Below are 15,936 nucleotides of genomic sequence, written 5' to 3'. Positions count from 1 at the left end.
CGACCCTGGGTGGAGTCTCCAAACCCAGCAGATCCGTGTGGTGCACTCCTGCGCCGCTCCTCCCAGGGGAGGAAGGGGAGTCTCCCCGGATCTGTCGCTTGTTGGGTCCCTGCTGGAAGAGCAGTGGTCTGACTGTACCGCGGATCACAGTTTATGGCAACCCTGAGCTGAGGGCCCGCTCCTCGGCTCCGTCTCTGCAGCCGGCTTCCCTGCTCCGATACCTGGGAGCTCTGCCGCACTCAGGCACCCCCGGTCTTTCTGTGACCCCGAGGCTCCTGAGACCACACTGTCCCATGAGGGTTCCACCCCCGGCTTAGCCACTGGAGCGACATCCCTCAGCGGAGCCGACTTCTAAAAGTTCTGATTTTGTGCTCCGCTCTCTATCACTTGCCAGAAGCGGCCGATGGAGGCCCCGTCCCCCGCCGTCTATCCTCCCGAATATCGCCTCAGATTCGCTTCTCTGCATTTCCTGCCTTCCAGAAAGTGGTCCCTTTTCTGTTCAGAGAGTTGTTGCTATTCTTTTCTTTGATCTCCTGTTGAGTTCGTAGGTGTTCAAAATGGTTTGATCCCTATCCAGCTGAATTCCTGAGACAGACGAAATCCAGGTCTCCTACTCCTCTGCCATCTTGCTCCGCCCCCCAGTATAATGAACTTTTATGTACCTGTCACCCAATTATAATAACTATATCAACATTTTGCCGTTCTTGTTTCATCTGTATCCCCACCCACTATCCACTCATCTACTTTATAATTTACTTCTGTGGTTCTTTTTTTTTTTTTTAAGATTTTATTTATTTGAGCGAGAGAGAGCACAAGCCGGGAGGAGAGGGAGAAGCAGGCTCACCGTGGAGCAGGGAGCCCGACTCAGGACATGATCCCAGGACTCTGGGATCATGACCTGAGCCAAAGGCAGATGCTTAACTAACTAAGCCACCCAGGCGCCCCTGTGGTTCTTTTCTTTTTTAAGGGAAATTTGCACATATTAAAATGCACAAATCTTTGCTGTATGGTTTAGACACATGGATACATTTGTATGAACCACTCTTTTTAAAAGTATAGATTTTATTATTATTCAGGTATGATAAGGCCAACAGATTAGCAGACAGCTGCCACTGCAAAGGTAGTTTGTTATTCTCAGATCCCATGGGAAGGGTGCACACTATTCCACCCAGGGCAATGCGGGGGAAGTGCAGGTGTTGGTCAGGAGGTAAAGGAGTGGGGGGAAAACGTGAGCAAGAGCATTTATTGTGCTTTCCCTAGGAAGGAACTGAAAAGGCAGGGTAATAAGCAGGTTTAGATTGGCTAGCTTGAGTTACTTACAGCAGGCTCTGGGATATAGGGCTGTCCTTAGTTGTCTGATACCTGACCTTGGGGTGATTCAGGCAGGGGGATAGTGGCCCTGAGTGTGAGAGCCCCATATAGGAGGTCAAGTGTGGGCTTTGGATTAGGGGGTTTGCTTTTGGAAAGCACTCTTAGAGGTGAGTTGTTTGCTATCTCTAGGAATTAGATAGCCCTGGGAAGGACTGTCCTCTAGGACCAGCAAGGCCCCAAGATATCAAAGCATCAAAATACAGAATATAAGAAAAAAAACTAATACATACTGCTATCATGATGTAGAATATTTCCATCTCCCCAGGAAGTTCTTTCATGTCTCTTCCCAATCTCCACCCTTCCTCCAGACAACCATTGTAGTAATCTTTTACACTCTAGTTATTTTTAATTTTGTTTGTTCTAGAACTTTATATAAACAAGATTATGTAGTGTGACTCTTGTGTTTGGCTTCTTTTAGTACAATGTCCTATGTTGTAGGTCTCTCTACTTTGATCCTATTTGTTGCTGAGTAGTAGTCATTGTATGAACAGGCCACAGTCTGCTGATGAACATTAGCTTGTTTCCAGTTTTGGGTTATAAAACTCCTACAAACATTTGTCTTGTTGACATGTTTTCATTTCTTCTGAGTAAATATGAGCAGTGGAATTTGCCAAGTCAAAAGTGAGGTACATGTTTGACTCTGAGAAATTGCTGGTTTTCTAAAGTAGTTGTACCATTTTACATTTCCACAAGCAGTGTATGAGAGTTTCAATTGCTCTACATTCTCACCAACATTTAGTGTTGCTAATCTTTTTAATTTTATATTCTGCTTTTATTTAAAAAAACTTAACAAAACTCTAAATTCAATACATTTTTCTGTTTCTTTGACACGTTATTTTTAGGATAAACACTAGGTTAATCAGCCTTTTTTTCCACCTTTGTAATTTTATAGACAATTTGTCAGTTGGCTGAGAATGGTACTCTATACGGCAGTTGCCCCACAAGGCAAATAAATTTCCTAATCTCTCTTTCTCTCCTCTCTCTCTCCCTTCCTCTTTCTCTTTCTCTCTTTCTCCCACACACATGCACACACACACACACACACACCAATAAGTAAAATACAAGATAGAATGTGATACATGTTCCAAAAGAGATAAACAGAGATAAATAGGAAGTACCACTTTTAAGCCCAGGGCCTTGAAGAACATACAGGCTTTTGTCAGGTAATGATGTAAGAAAGGGCCTCACTGGTGAAAAGAATAGTGTATTTAATACCATACAATTAGCCTCAGTCATAATTTAGTCATAAATTATGCTCATTTAGATGGAATTGACCTGAAATTTTTCTTGTATGTTCTAAAACCTGTTTCTACAGATATTTGGGGCATCATTGAATGACTGTTCCTCCTGAACTTTGTTTTCACTCAAAGCATAGGCACTGTGGTATTATGATGATGTTTGAAGGTTAGAATGGTACCATCATTTTGAATCTTCATAATGATTGTTCTGGTATTCTCTGTCATCATTTTCCCTTTCTCTTGACTCTTATTTCCTCTTCACTGAATTTTTTTCATTCTACTTATAAATGTATTCAGATCTCCCTCTTCTACTGCATTACAGTTGAAAAATAATTATTTTTCAGTCCTAGTATATCTGTCAGGCTGTCATCCTGGTTTTCTTTAACGGCAGTAGCATTCAGTCACTGCTTCTCTCTCTTACCATTAACAGTTACTTAGCGTCTTGCAGGCTGAATTTTGCCTTCACTCTTCTAAAACTGTTTTATAAAGGGTCAACAACCATCTTTTAGTCAGTAAATCTAATCTTTTGTTGTTGTTGTTGTTTTGAGTTCAGATTGTCTTTGGCCTGTCCACAGACATTGATATCCATATCTTTCTTCCAGATGGCCTCCCCTTCCTAGGCTTCTGAGGCTCTTTCTTCCTCCTCTTCTCCTAAATCTGTCTTCCTGACTCCATCCTCCCTGTGAAGATACTGTTTGCCAAAGATTTGCCCTTGGCCTACTTCTTTCCTTAGTAATCTCATCCCAACCCTTCCTTTCAGATACAAACCTCATTTGTTTCTCCAGCTCTGCTACTCTTCCATTCTTCCATTGCTTGTTAAACACGCCTCATTATCACTACAAGTTCGATACGTTTAAAATGTCTCCACTCTTGATCAAACCTGAATTTCTTCCAGTGGCTTCGTTGGTAGCACCATTAACTTTCCAATCACCCACACTTAAAACCCTGACATTTTATTTAATTTTCTTCCCTTTTGTTTCCCGTATATAAATAGTTGTTATGTCTACTAGTTTTAACCCCAGTAGTATCACTCACCTCTTTCTTCTTCATTCCTGCTATCACTATCCAAATTCAGGTCCTCATATCAGCCTGTCTTTTGCAATAACTCCCTAAGGTAGATTTGTAGAAAGAGCATAGGCTTTGCAGTCTTGTAGACCCAAGTGCTAATTGTGAAGATGACACTTACTAGCTGTCTGATTTATAGCAAATTATTTAACATCTCCACTGACAGATGAAAAAATTCAGACACCGAGAAGTTAGTCATTCCTGCCTTATGAAGTACCGCATTTTGAAGGATAAGTGGGACAAAGTGTACCTACCAAGAAAGCACTGAAAAAATATTATTTGTCTTCCTGCTTTTAATCTCCTTACAGCCCATTGATAGATTAATATTCCTTAAGCATAGCGTTAATTATATTGGTCTCTTGCTCTTCAGTGTTTCCCCATTGTCTAACTTGTTCATAATTTTTAGTATTTCTAACTGTCTACTAATTAGCTTCAACCCCCTTTCTGACCTTATTTCTTCCTTCTCTTCGTAAACATCCTTTTAAGCCAAACAAAACCAGTAACAATGCCCAGTGGCAAAGTGGTTATGAACATGAGTTCTAGTGTCAGGCTAGCTGGGTTTAAATCCCAGTTCATTTACTTAACTTTGGGCAAATTACCTAATCTCCCTAAACCTTAGTTTCATCTGAAAAAATAAGGATAATTATAGTGCCTACTGCAGTGGGTTCTTGGAGGGGTGACTGAGATCATGTATATAAGCACTTGTGCCTGGTACGTTGAGAATAGCCACTATTAGTAGGATTAGCAGAGGTAGTAGTAGTAGTAGTAGTAGTTGTTCATGCTCTTATTATTTGCATCTCATTTCCACCTCCATGCTCACATTCTTTTCTCTGCAGAAATGCAGTTTTTCCCATTTGTGCCTGTCTAAATTTTAACCATCTTTAAAGATCTTCCCTGGTTTTCTTACCACTCCTGTATCACCACCTTCCCCCTAGTTATCTTTCCTTTTCAGAATTTTTTTTTCTTTTATCTTTCTTGTTTTTTTTTTTTTTAAAGATTTTATTTATTCATTTGACAGAGAGAGCACAAGCAGGGGGACCAGGGGAGGGGAAGCAGACTCCCTGCTGAGCAGGGAGCTGATGCAGGGCTTGATCCCAGGATGCGGGGCTTGATCCCAAGACCCTGGGATCATGACCTGAGCCGAAGACAGATGCTTAACCGACTGAGCCACCCAGGTGCCCCTCCTCTTCAGAATTTCTTAACTCTTTTAGTTTAGAATGCTTATTACTTTCACGGGCTTATCTGTTTTTTTCCCTTCAAAAGACTAGAAGTATCTTGAGGGCAGATTGTTTATTGTATTTTCTAAAGCACAACGTCTTATACAGAATCATGCTAAAAGGTATTTGCTGAGTAAATATATTAATTCCCTATAAGCAATAGCCTTTTGGTTCCAAGAGATTTACTTCTTTAGGAACTTTTCTAAACTTCATTAATTATTGGTTTATACAAAATTTAATTTTGTCATGAAAATGCCATTATTGGGCTCAAGGAGACTAATTAAAGAAAAGGCATTGTAGCAAAAGACAGTAATAGCAAAAACAAAACAAAAACTGACCAGGTAACACTATTTTGGATTCAGTAACTTTTTTTTCTACACTGCCTCGCATTTGTTATTGTTCGAAATCTACTGTCTACCTAATAGTACTTATCATGGTGCCAAATTGAAGTGTGAAGTAAACATTTGTGGATAACAATGAATTTAAAATTTGTTTCACTGAAATAGAAAGTAGCAGATATCACATAATACATTAAAATGTGATTAAATATTTTGTTCAGTTGTTAACATGAGAAATTGTCCTTAGGGAGCGTCACCCTCATGTTGTATGCAGATGGAGTTTTCTTTTGGTAACCATTCCTACTGGTCCTAGGGAAGGAGATAGGGTGGGAGTGGGTGAATCTCCACTTGAGAATTTCTTTCCCACAGTGATTTTGGCACAGCTCCAGCCTGTCCTTCAGCATAATACGTGCCTTGTCTTTGTTAAAAGAGGCTTGTCATTTGCTTTCATGCTTTTAAAAATATTTCTGGTCATTTTGAAATAATTTTAATAACAAATGGTATATTATAATTATAAGGAGAGTGCTCTAAGGCCAAGAGATAAATATTAGAAACGTTAATTTATATAGTCAATTATTTATTTCTTAAATAGACATTGATCACATTAAAATGGTAATATTTTCCCATTCAAGAATGGCCATACTTGACCATAAACAGCTAAGATTTTTTAGTTATAATACAGAATATTATTTGGGTTTTTTGGTAAGGTAAACTTGTATACTTTAGAAGTATGATTTATGTAATCTGTTTAGTTGTCAGGTAGTTTTATGCTCGAGGCCCATACTAAGGATTTCTTTTTTTATTAGAGGCCAGTTTTCCCTTACTACTGAGAGGGTATGGGGAGGGATGGACAGGGAATACAAAACATGACTAATTGGTAGACTAGTTGGATAGATTTTTAAATTGTGAGGTTTTTTTTCCCCTACTGACATAAAACTTGGTATTAATACTTTACAGATATTTAATTTTTTGTTTTCATATTAAAATCTCAAGGAAATTGATTGAGAGACCCAGCAATCAGCTTAGGCACAGAAGAAAGTAAAGAAAATGTTTCCCATCTTAGCATTTTCTGCTGAACTTGAGGAACAAATACTTTTTTGTGATATGTGGGGTTTTGTGTTTCTGTGAACTGTTTAGGGAAGCTTTTCTGCTGTAATGGCTGAATATAAGTTGCAAAGATTTAAGCCTTTCCTTATATTAGTGTTCCACCCCATTAACTTCATTGTTAGGGCTTTTACACTTCAGTGATTTTAATTGTAGTTCTGTTGTCCTCTCTTTCCTTCTGTCTCTTTTTTGAGGTCTAGATAATTATGTATTTAGTTTTGTATTTTCATTTAGACTCAGTTGTTAATTTTGTTAAGCCCAAGATGATGATAAAGTGAAACTGTTGTATAAGTAAATGTCTTACACTGCTGAAGCCCTGACAGATAAGGAGATGCATTTGTGAAGAGGAAGTGGTCACTTCTTCAGCTAGTGTTTTTTCATTTGTCGTGGTCCTCAAGTGATTTTCAGAGATCAGGAACTTCATAGCTATAAGACTATTCTATTGTGAAGTTCAGATTGGTGATTATACAGGAGCTTTCACCTATATCCCATGATATTTATAGCCCTGGAACCCAAATAAGGGAGAGTTTTGCTTAAAAAAAGCAAGCTATGTTTGTTTTTAAAAATGTTATCTAAGCATTTTCAGAAAAAGTAGGAATTATGCAGTGATCTTTCAGGCAAAGTCACCTTTGCAAATATTTGCAACTCCTTGCAAATGGCAGACCTATTTAGGCAGTAAGGTTTTTTTTTTTTTACATGATTCACTGCCAGATGTGAGCACTCCTTAGCCTGTATACCCCAAGTGCACATTAGATGTCTCTTTAAAAAGTAGAGAAAAAGAAGTTGATTGAACTTGAGTTCGGGGCAATGAAGCTATCATGTTGTCAGACATTTTGCATTTTAAAAAAATAATTACTAATATCTTAATAAATAACTTTATGAAGATTAATCCGTGTTTGACCCATTTAAATTGAGAAGGGAATTTCATTTTACATAAGTTTAGGTATTGACATGCAATAGTGGTGTTCATTTCTAACCATTTCTTTTCCAGCTCACCAGCGACTGGAACCAGCAACTCTGTCAGGGATTGTGGCATTTATCCTCAGTCTTTTATGTGGAGCTCTGAATTTAATTCGAGGTTTTCATGCCATAGAAAGTCTTTTGCAGGTACTGTACTATTTTTGCAATTTCAGGTGACTGTGCCTGTTGATTCTACTTGTAACTCAGTTGATTTGAATTGATTTGGGTATAGTACAATTTGTGGTGCATGTTCAGAATCTGTATTCTTTATGCCTTCCCTAGTTTCCCTTTCCTCTAAGAACGATGATTTCTAGTTGGCTTCTTTGACTCAGCATGTATTTATTTATCGACTCTGCAAGAGGCACAGTTTATTAGGTACTCTGGGGACACCAAGGTATGTCTGACATGAGTGCTGCCGTCTCAGAGCCTAGAGTCGAATTGGGAGGGGGCAAAGCAGCATGTGAATAATTGCCAAGTATGTAGAGTTTGGAAGAGGAGTAGTCAATATAAGTCAGCATAGGAGAAAGGTGCTTTGTGGAGAAGGTCTGAGCTGGACCTAAAAGGATCTGAGTGGACAGAGAGGAATGGAAGAAAAAAGGGGGCAGTTATGGGCAGGTTTTTGTCCTACTTCTGTGTATTTCCACTTTATCTGTTCTTTCTCCTTTTTGTTGGTGGCTACCTGAAACCACTACTTTTTTCAGATATTACAACTATGTTGTTCTCCAGTGAAGTTTTTTCCAGAGACTGTGGCTATCAGAATATACTAAATTTTTCTCTTTTTGTAAACTTTTTTTTTTTTTTAAAGATTTTATTTATTTATTTGAGAGAGAATGAGAGACAGATAGCAAGAGAGGGAAGAGGGTCAGAGGGAGAAGCAGACCCCCCGCTGAGCGGGACTCGATCCCGGGACTCCAGGATCATGACCTGAGCCGAAGGCAGTCGCCCAACCAACTGAGCCACATTTCAGACTGGACAGCTTTCCTTACCTTTGTTTCTACTCCCTCTAAAAAAAAAAAAAAATTTTTTTTTTTTTTTGATACTTCCACATGTAAATTAGTTCTCTGTTTTTGGTCAGCATTAAGCTCAGAATACCATTCTTAAAAACCCACTTAACACACCTTATATTCTTTTTTAAAATTGCTTGTTAGTTTGGGGAACACTCTGAGAGTACCATTCTGAGTACCCTCCGAATGTCCTCAGCTGTATGAAGCCAATAGCAGAGGACATCACGGGTTCCAGGCAGCTGAGCTATCCCTTGAGTGGGTAGGGGTAGGTTTCTCATGACTTTTTAATTCTTTTTTCAAACATCCTGGACCCTGAGGTAAAACCTCTCTTCCCTTTCAGGCACAGGACAGCTGGCTACTGTCCCTTGGTGTTCCTGTCCCTGTTCTCTAGCCAGGTCAGCTTTATTCCAGCAAGAGTTCAGTTTTGAGCCAGTTAGACAACCTACCAAAAAAAAAGGCAATTTGGAGAAGGCTGACTGAAAAGTTAATAAATAAGATATCCTCTTCCTTTTTTTTAAAAAAGTGGAAAGAACAGTAGTGTAGGTGGGTGAAGAGTTGGTTTTTGTTTGTGGAGGAAAGAGAGAGGGGTTTGGCTCCAGCTCAGCTCCTGATTAGCTCTGTGACCTTAAATAGCTCACTTTACTTTCTGGTCCTCAGTTTCATTACTTATAAAATGAAGGAGAAGGCTGAATTTGATGATTATTTCTCAAAGTATGAGGCACGTTTACCACTAGTTGCACAGTAGATGACTTTAGTTGGTAGAGGGATAAACATTTTTAATTTTAGGAGTTATGTTTTTAGTGTATGTTAATGTGTAGCTTCTGTATTGGGTAAGATTAATGATAGAGATATAAAATTTTCCTTTTAAAATTAATTTTAATAACCTTATGGAATTTATTAAATAATGGTATAATTTAGAGTTTGCAAAAATTGTGAAGATGGTTTTCTGTGGTTAAAAAAAAATCCTCAGGTTGTTTGAAATTATCAAATTGATAAATAAGGGGAGAGAGCAGATCTGGGTAGAAAAGTTTTTGTGTTACAGAGCCTTACCATCCCTGACCCAGAAGACAGTGTCTAAGTGTGGAGCTGGGGGCTTTGACCCCCATTATTTTTAAGTTAAAAATCTGACAAGGCTGTTTTATCTCACAAAACCTATTAAAGAAAATAGTTTCTTTCAGGCACTCAGATATCTTATCCCTCATCTTCCTGGACTGATTCTTCCCTTCTCCTTCTTCTGATTCACAACTTCAAAAGTAAGGAAAATAGTATAAACTACAGCTTTTCATGCTTTTGAGCTGCTACAGCCAGCTGATGCCTGCCTTGATTTCTGAGTGTTTCATGTTTTCCCTCTGCACAGTAACGTCTTTGCCTCATCACAGTTGTTGTTTAGGTTTTAGAAGAACAATAATCTGATTAAACTGCTTACCACTTACATGGAACTGACTGATGGCTCTGAGATTTCTCAGCCTGTTGACATATAAAAAAGACATCACAAACCAGTGTAACTCATGAACACAGATGGAAAACTCTTCAACAAGATATTAGCAAATTGAATCCAACGATATATAAAAAGAATTATATACCACAGACAAGTGGGATTTAGTCCAGGTATGCAAGGCTGGTGCAACATTCAGCAGTTAATGTAATCCATCACATCAACAGGCTAAAGAAGAAAAATCATATGATCATGTCTGTGGCTGCAGAAAAAGCATTTGACAAAATCCAGTACCTGTTCATGAACTCAACCACAAACTCGGAATAAAGGGGAGCTTCCTCAGTTTGATAAAGAACATCTGCAGAAACCCTACAGTTAATACCATACTTGATGAGAAACTAGATGCTTCCTCCCTAAGATCAGGAACAAGACAAGGATGTCTCCTCTAACCATTCCTATTCAACATTGTACTGGGAAACCTAGTTAATGCAGTAAGACAAGAAAACAGAAGGCATACAGATTGGGAAAGAAGGAATACGACTGTCTTTATTCACAGATGTTCTGATTGTCTATGTAGAAAATCCCAAAGAATTGACAAATTCCTGGAACTCATAAATGATTATACCATGGTCACAGGATCCAAAGTTAATATATAAAAGTCAGTTACTTTATATCAGCAAGGAACAATTGAAATTTGAAATTAAAACAATATATTATTTATATTGGCATCCCCAAAAATGAGGCACTTAAGAATAAATCTAACAAAACATAAATAAGATCTATATGAGAAAAACTGTAAAACTCTGATAAGAGAAAGAAGATTTAAATAAATGGAGAGACATTCCAAGTTCATGAGTGGGAAGACTCAGTATTGTTAAGATGTTAGTACTTCCCAGCTTGATCTGTAGATTCAACACAACCCCAAACAAAATCCCAGAAAATTATTTTGTAGATATTGACTAAATGATCCTATTTGGAAAGGCAAAAGACTTGGAATAGCCAACACAGTACTGAGGAAAAAGAAATCAAAGCACTGACACTAACCAACTTCAAGACTTACTATTTTTTTTTTTTTAAGATTTTATTTATTTGACAGCATGCATTCAAGCAGGGGAGTGGCAGGCAGAGGGAGAGGGAGAAGCAGACTCCCCGCTGAGCAAGGAGCCTTATGCCGGGCTGGGATCATGACCCAAGCAGAAGGCAGGTGTTTAACCAACTGAGCCCCCCAGGCACCCCTTTAAGACTTACTGTTAAGCTGTAACAATTAAAACAGTGTGACATTGGCAAAACAATAGACGGATGGATCAATAGAACAGAATAGAGAGCCCAGAAATACACCCATACAAGTTTAGTCAACTGATCTTTGACAAAGGAACAAAAGCAATTCAGTGGAGGAAGAATAATCTTTTCAACAAATGGTGCTGGAATAGCTAGATATCCACATGCAAAAAATAATAAATCCAGACACAGATTTTATACCTTTAATTAAAAAAAGTTAATTCAAGGGGTGCCTGGGTGGCTCAGATGGTTAAGCGTCTGCCTTCAGCTCAGGTCATGATCTCAGGGTCCTGGGGTTGAGCCCCTCATCGGGCTCCCTGCCAAGCGGGGAGCCTGCTTCTCCCTCTCCCTCTACTGTTCCCCCTGCTTGTGCTCTCTCGCTCTCTCTGTGAAATAAATGAATAAAATCTTTTTAAAAAAAAAAAAAAGTTAACTCAAAATGGATCACAGACCTAAATGTAAGATATAAAACTTATAAAAGATAACAGGAGAAAACCGAGATGGCCTTGGGTTTGGTGATGACTTTTTAGATACAACGCCAAAAATATCCATGGAAGTTTAAAAACTTTTGTTCTGTGAAGGACATTAAGAGAATGAAAAGATAAGCCACAGACTAGGAGAAAGTATTTACAGAACACATCTGACAAAGGGCATGTGTCCGAAACATACAGAGAACTCTTAAAACTCAAGAAAGTATATAACGCAATTAAAAATTGGGCAAAAGAATGGAATAGACACCCCACCAAAGTAGATATACAGGTGACAAAAAAGCACATGAAAAGATGTCCAACATCATATGTCACTAAGGAATTGCAAATTAAAACAATCAGATGCCACTAAACTCCTAGAATGGCAAAATCCAAAACACTGACAAAACCAAATGTTAGGATATGTAATAATACGAACTCTTCATTCATTGCTGGTGGGAGTGCCAAATGGTACAGTCACTTTAGAAGACAGTTTGGCTGTCTCACAAAGCTAAGCATAGCCTTACTGTATGATCCAGCAATCATGCTCCGAGGTATATTTACCTAAAATGAATAGAAAACTTATGTCCACGCAAAAACCTGCACATGAATGTTTATATCTGCTTTACTTGTAATTTCAAAAAACCAGAAGCAACTAAGATGTCCTTCAAAAGGTGAAAGAAACTGGCCATCTGTACAATTCAGTAATAAAAAGAAATGAGCTCTCAAGCCACAAAAAGGCATGGCTAAACCTTAAATGCACATTGCTTAATGAAAGAAGTCTGAGAAAACCACATACTTAAATGATTCCAACTATATGACCTCCTAGGAAAGGCAAAACTATAGAGACAGTAAGTAAAAAAAATCAGTGGTTGCCAGGGGTTTGGAGGGAGGTAGGAAGGGATGAATAGTTGGGGCACGGGGTTTTTAGGGCTGTGAAACTCTTCAGTATGTTACTGTAATGGTGGTTATGTCATTATACATTTGTCAAAACCCAAAGAACATACAACACAAAGAGTGAACCCTAATGTAGACTATGGACTTTAGTTAGTGATAATGTGTCTGTTGGCTCCTCAGTTGTAACAGATGTATCACATTAATGTAAGATGTTAATAATGAGGAAAGTCTGAGCAGGGAAAGAGCTGGGTATATGGGAACTCTCTGTAGTACACACTCCGCTTAATTTTCTGTCAACCTGCTCTAAAGATAAAAATCCATTAATTTAAACACACACACATGCATACCACACACCAACATTAAAACAAAGACCGGGAAGGGAGGAGCAGCCTCTGGGATTTGATTTTTCATGAGGTGTGGCTCCACTTAGCAGTTAAAGTACAGCCTGTTGTACCCAGCCACCTCTTAGGAAATGGTGGATTGGCTTTCTCTTCTCATGGAGGGGCTGAGCCTTCCCCATCACACAGGCCGGGAGGGCATGTCAGTATCCTGGCCAGGGTGGATCCTGGGTCTAGAAATGTGATTCATGTGGTAGGTCAGGTGTACAATTTTGTGCCCTCTGAGAATGCTGGCCATTTTGAGAAAGCCAGTGGAGATCCCCTGACCCTGCACCCACTAGTCCCTCTCAACTCAGCCCCAAATACCCACACCAAAGATGGCCAGGGAAAATAGAATATCTTTTAATTTGCATAAAGAAACTCTGGAACAATAAGAGACTAAAAAATGCAGTAGGAACTGGATAGATGGGAAGCAGGGTAGGAATGAGACTCTTCACAGTATATGCCTTGTATATTATTTTTATTCTTTGAACCATATGAATATACTATTCAGATTTTAAGTAATAAAAATGAGTATTAGCACCTATTATTTAAGCATTAAAGAAAAAAAGGACAACTTCGGTTAACCCAACCTAATAAGGAGATTTTCAAGTAACATTTCAGTAAAGTAAAGGTAAATATTTTTGTAGGGGTTAAAGGGAGCCTGAGCATTTTTCCTGGGTTTTTGTAGCTTCTTACTGCCTCTGTCTTAGAGTCCACAGTTTCCCTAGATGCTTCAAGGTTTTTTGATTGTTTTAAATGGTTCCTTAAAACTGTGGTGCTGGAGTGTGAAGGAAGTATGGGGTAAATTACAAGTAGGGAAAAAGAGTTGTTGTTTTTTTTTTATTAGTAGATCATTTATAATTTGGGCACTCAATGGATGTTTATATCTTTGAGATGTGTCTTTCTAATGGTTGATACAGAATTCTTTCTTTTTCACTGTTGTCCTAGACTAAATTTATTCCAACAGTGTTTCCTTCTCATCTGATCCAAGGAACTGTAAATTGGTCCATATGGGATTTTTAGCTGTCTAGAAACTATGGACACCTGGTTACTTGGTTCCTTTAGGATTGTTTTAAATCTTTGTTCTGTCGTAGCCACCTTACATATTCCACATACACTCATCAATAATTGAGGTTTCTAAAACAGGGATGCTCAGAGAAAGGAATAAGGAAACAGAGTACAGAGTTGGGAGGAATTTAGTCCACAGGTAGTTTGTCACTCATAGGTGGTTTAAAAAGATTTTCCAGCAAATTCTGATCTTCTCACCTAAGTGAGAATCACTGCTTTTGGAAATTCATTGGACTAAAAGTAGAGATTCCTATTACTCCAGTCATTGGGAATTTTATATCAGTATAGAGGAAAAATGTTTTGGTAAGTTACTGGTGCTTGGAAATATTTTTCCATGTCTTGTTGTAAGAATAATGAAGGAGCACTCTGTAGCATTGGAAATATCTATCTTCTAAGGATTCTGTGTCCTAAAGGATGGACTGGACAGTAGTCAAACAGAAGGAGAGAGGGGCATCTGGGTGGCTCAGTTGGTTAAGCGACTGCCTTCGGCTCAGGTCATGATCCTGGAGGTACTGGATCGAGTCCCGCATCGGGCTCCCTGCTCGGCAGGGAGTCTGCTTCTCCCTCTGACCCTCCCCCCTCTCATGTGCTCTCTCTCTCTCTCTCATTCTCTCTGTCTCATATACGTAAATAAAATCTTAAAAAAAAAAACAAAAAAACGGAGAGAAAGGAATGCCAGATTGCAGAGGGCACTGTGATAAATTTAGAGTTTAAACAGGATAGAATTAGGGGTACAAATTAGATTAACTTCAACAAGTACATCCTTTCAGCCCAAGTTAACCTGGAAATATATACAGAATTGGGGACTTGCTTTTAATTTTCTCTCATTGGAATCTATTTTATTATTGTTCATGACTCGTATTGGGTAAAGGGTCCTTTTTAATCTCACTAGAGCCATTGAATTTAAGACATACTCTCAGCCTTCTCTGTGGTTCATCATTGTATTTTGTGTTAGAAATAATCCCTAGAGGGGCACCTGGGTGGCTCAGTTGGTTAAGCAGCTGCCTTCAGCTCAGGTCATGATCCCAGGGTCCTGGGATCGAGGCCCGCATCGGGCTCCCCGCTCAGCGGAGAACCTGCTTCTCCCTCTCCCTCTGCCTGCCACTCTGCCTACTTGTGGTATCTCTCTGTCAAATAGATAAATAAAAGATATCTTTAAAAAAAAAAAAAAGAAAAATAATCCCTAGAGTCACTGTAGATAATTTTTGGTCAGTAAAAGATCTTTTTGAGATGGTGTGCTGTGTAGATTCAAGTGCAGATTCCAGGACATGGGACTTAAACTTAACCTGTTTGGAAGTTAACTATCGTGGAGTTACTCAAATCATGGTGGTCAGAGAGGAGGCAGGAAGGCAGTACACAGAGTAAGTGGCCTCAGCATTTCTTTAATACTTGATTGAAGAGCCAAGGATTTATTTGGGGATCCTATTTTCAGATCTAGCTGAAAATATGTATTCTATTTGCTGAGTGTGAGCAGTATATTGATATTAAAGTTTACCTTTTTAAGGCCATGAATTTTAACTCCTGAATGCAAAAAATGATTGCCACATTTATCTTCTAGTATGTAAGTTGGTGCCTGAGGCACATTTAAATTTGAGAACCCGCATGAATCAACATTCCTATATATTGTTAACATTGTTTGAAGATTCAGCACGTTTGTTTCTTCTAAATTAATAACTGCCTCTTAGAGTAAAAACGAGGAATTTATTGAAATATATAGCACTGAAGCATTTCTTTGGAATGTAAGTTCAAACTGGGGAGGTGTAGGATGAGTACAGTTTTATTTTAAGCTGGTAAATTTGATTTGGTGTTCACAGTAATGTGTAAATTAGATTATTTTCACTCATTTCCTAACTTTGTTCTGAGTTTAGAGATGTTAATAAGTTTATTGTGAATTGGCACCTCGTGAATAAATAAGCTTTTATCACATTAGGTTTATATTGCCTGTGTTCCTTTAACGATGAACCTTGAGACAATGATATTAATTAAGCTTGGTACCACCCTAGAAATAATTTGCATGTGGTGCATTAGGAAAAAATTGAGGATTCTGATACAGGAGTAGAAATGCTGGCCTGGAATTCAGTCTGCCTGGGTCGCATCTTCCAGTAACTAACTTA

At 38.6% G+C, this 15,936-nt stretch overlaps 1 protein-coding gene across 3 annotated transcripts in view; it reads left to right on the top strand.

Moving 5' to 3' along the window:
* SEC22A (SEC22 homolog A, vesicle trafficking protein) overlaps positions 1-15,936 on the top strand; it is a 65,957-nt gene that overhangs the window by 33,182 nt on the left and 16,839 nt on the right. For all 3 annotated transcript variants that reach the window (XM_081832772.1, XM_081832782.1, XM_081832788.1), the window contains exon 5: positions 7,325-7,440. In XM_081832772.1, coding sequence (XP_081688898.1) covers positions 7,325-7,440 — 116 coding nt within the window. The remainder of the gene's footprint in view (positions 1-7,324; positions 7,441-15,936) is intronic.

Source organism: Leptonychotes weddellii, chromosome 1, assembly GCF_054177405.1.
Source record: "Leptonychotes weddellii isolate Sample4059 chromosome 1, ASM5417740v2, whole genome shotgun sequence".
NCBI lineage: Eukaryota > Metazoa > Chordata > Mammalia > Carnivora > Phocidae > Leptonychotes > Leptonychotes weddellii.
The sequence above is the reverse complement of the archived record's forward strand: the minus strand, read 5'-3'. Positions and strand labels throughout refer to the sequence as shown.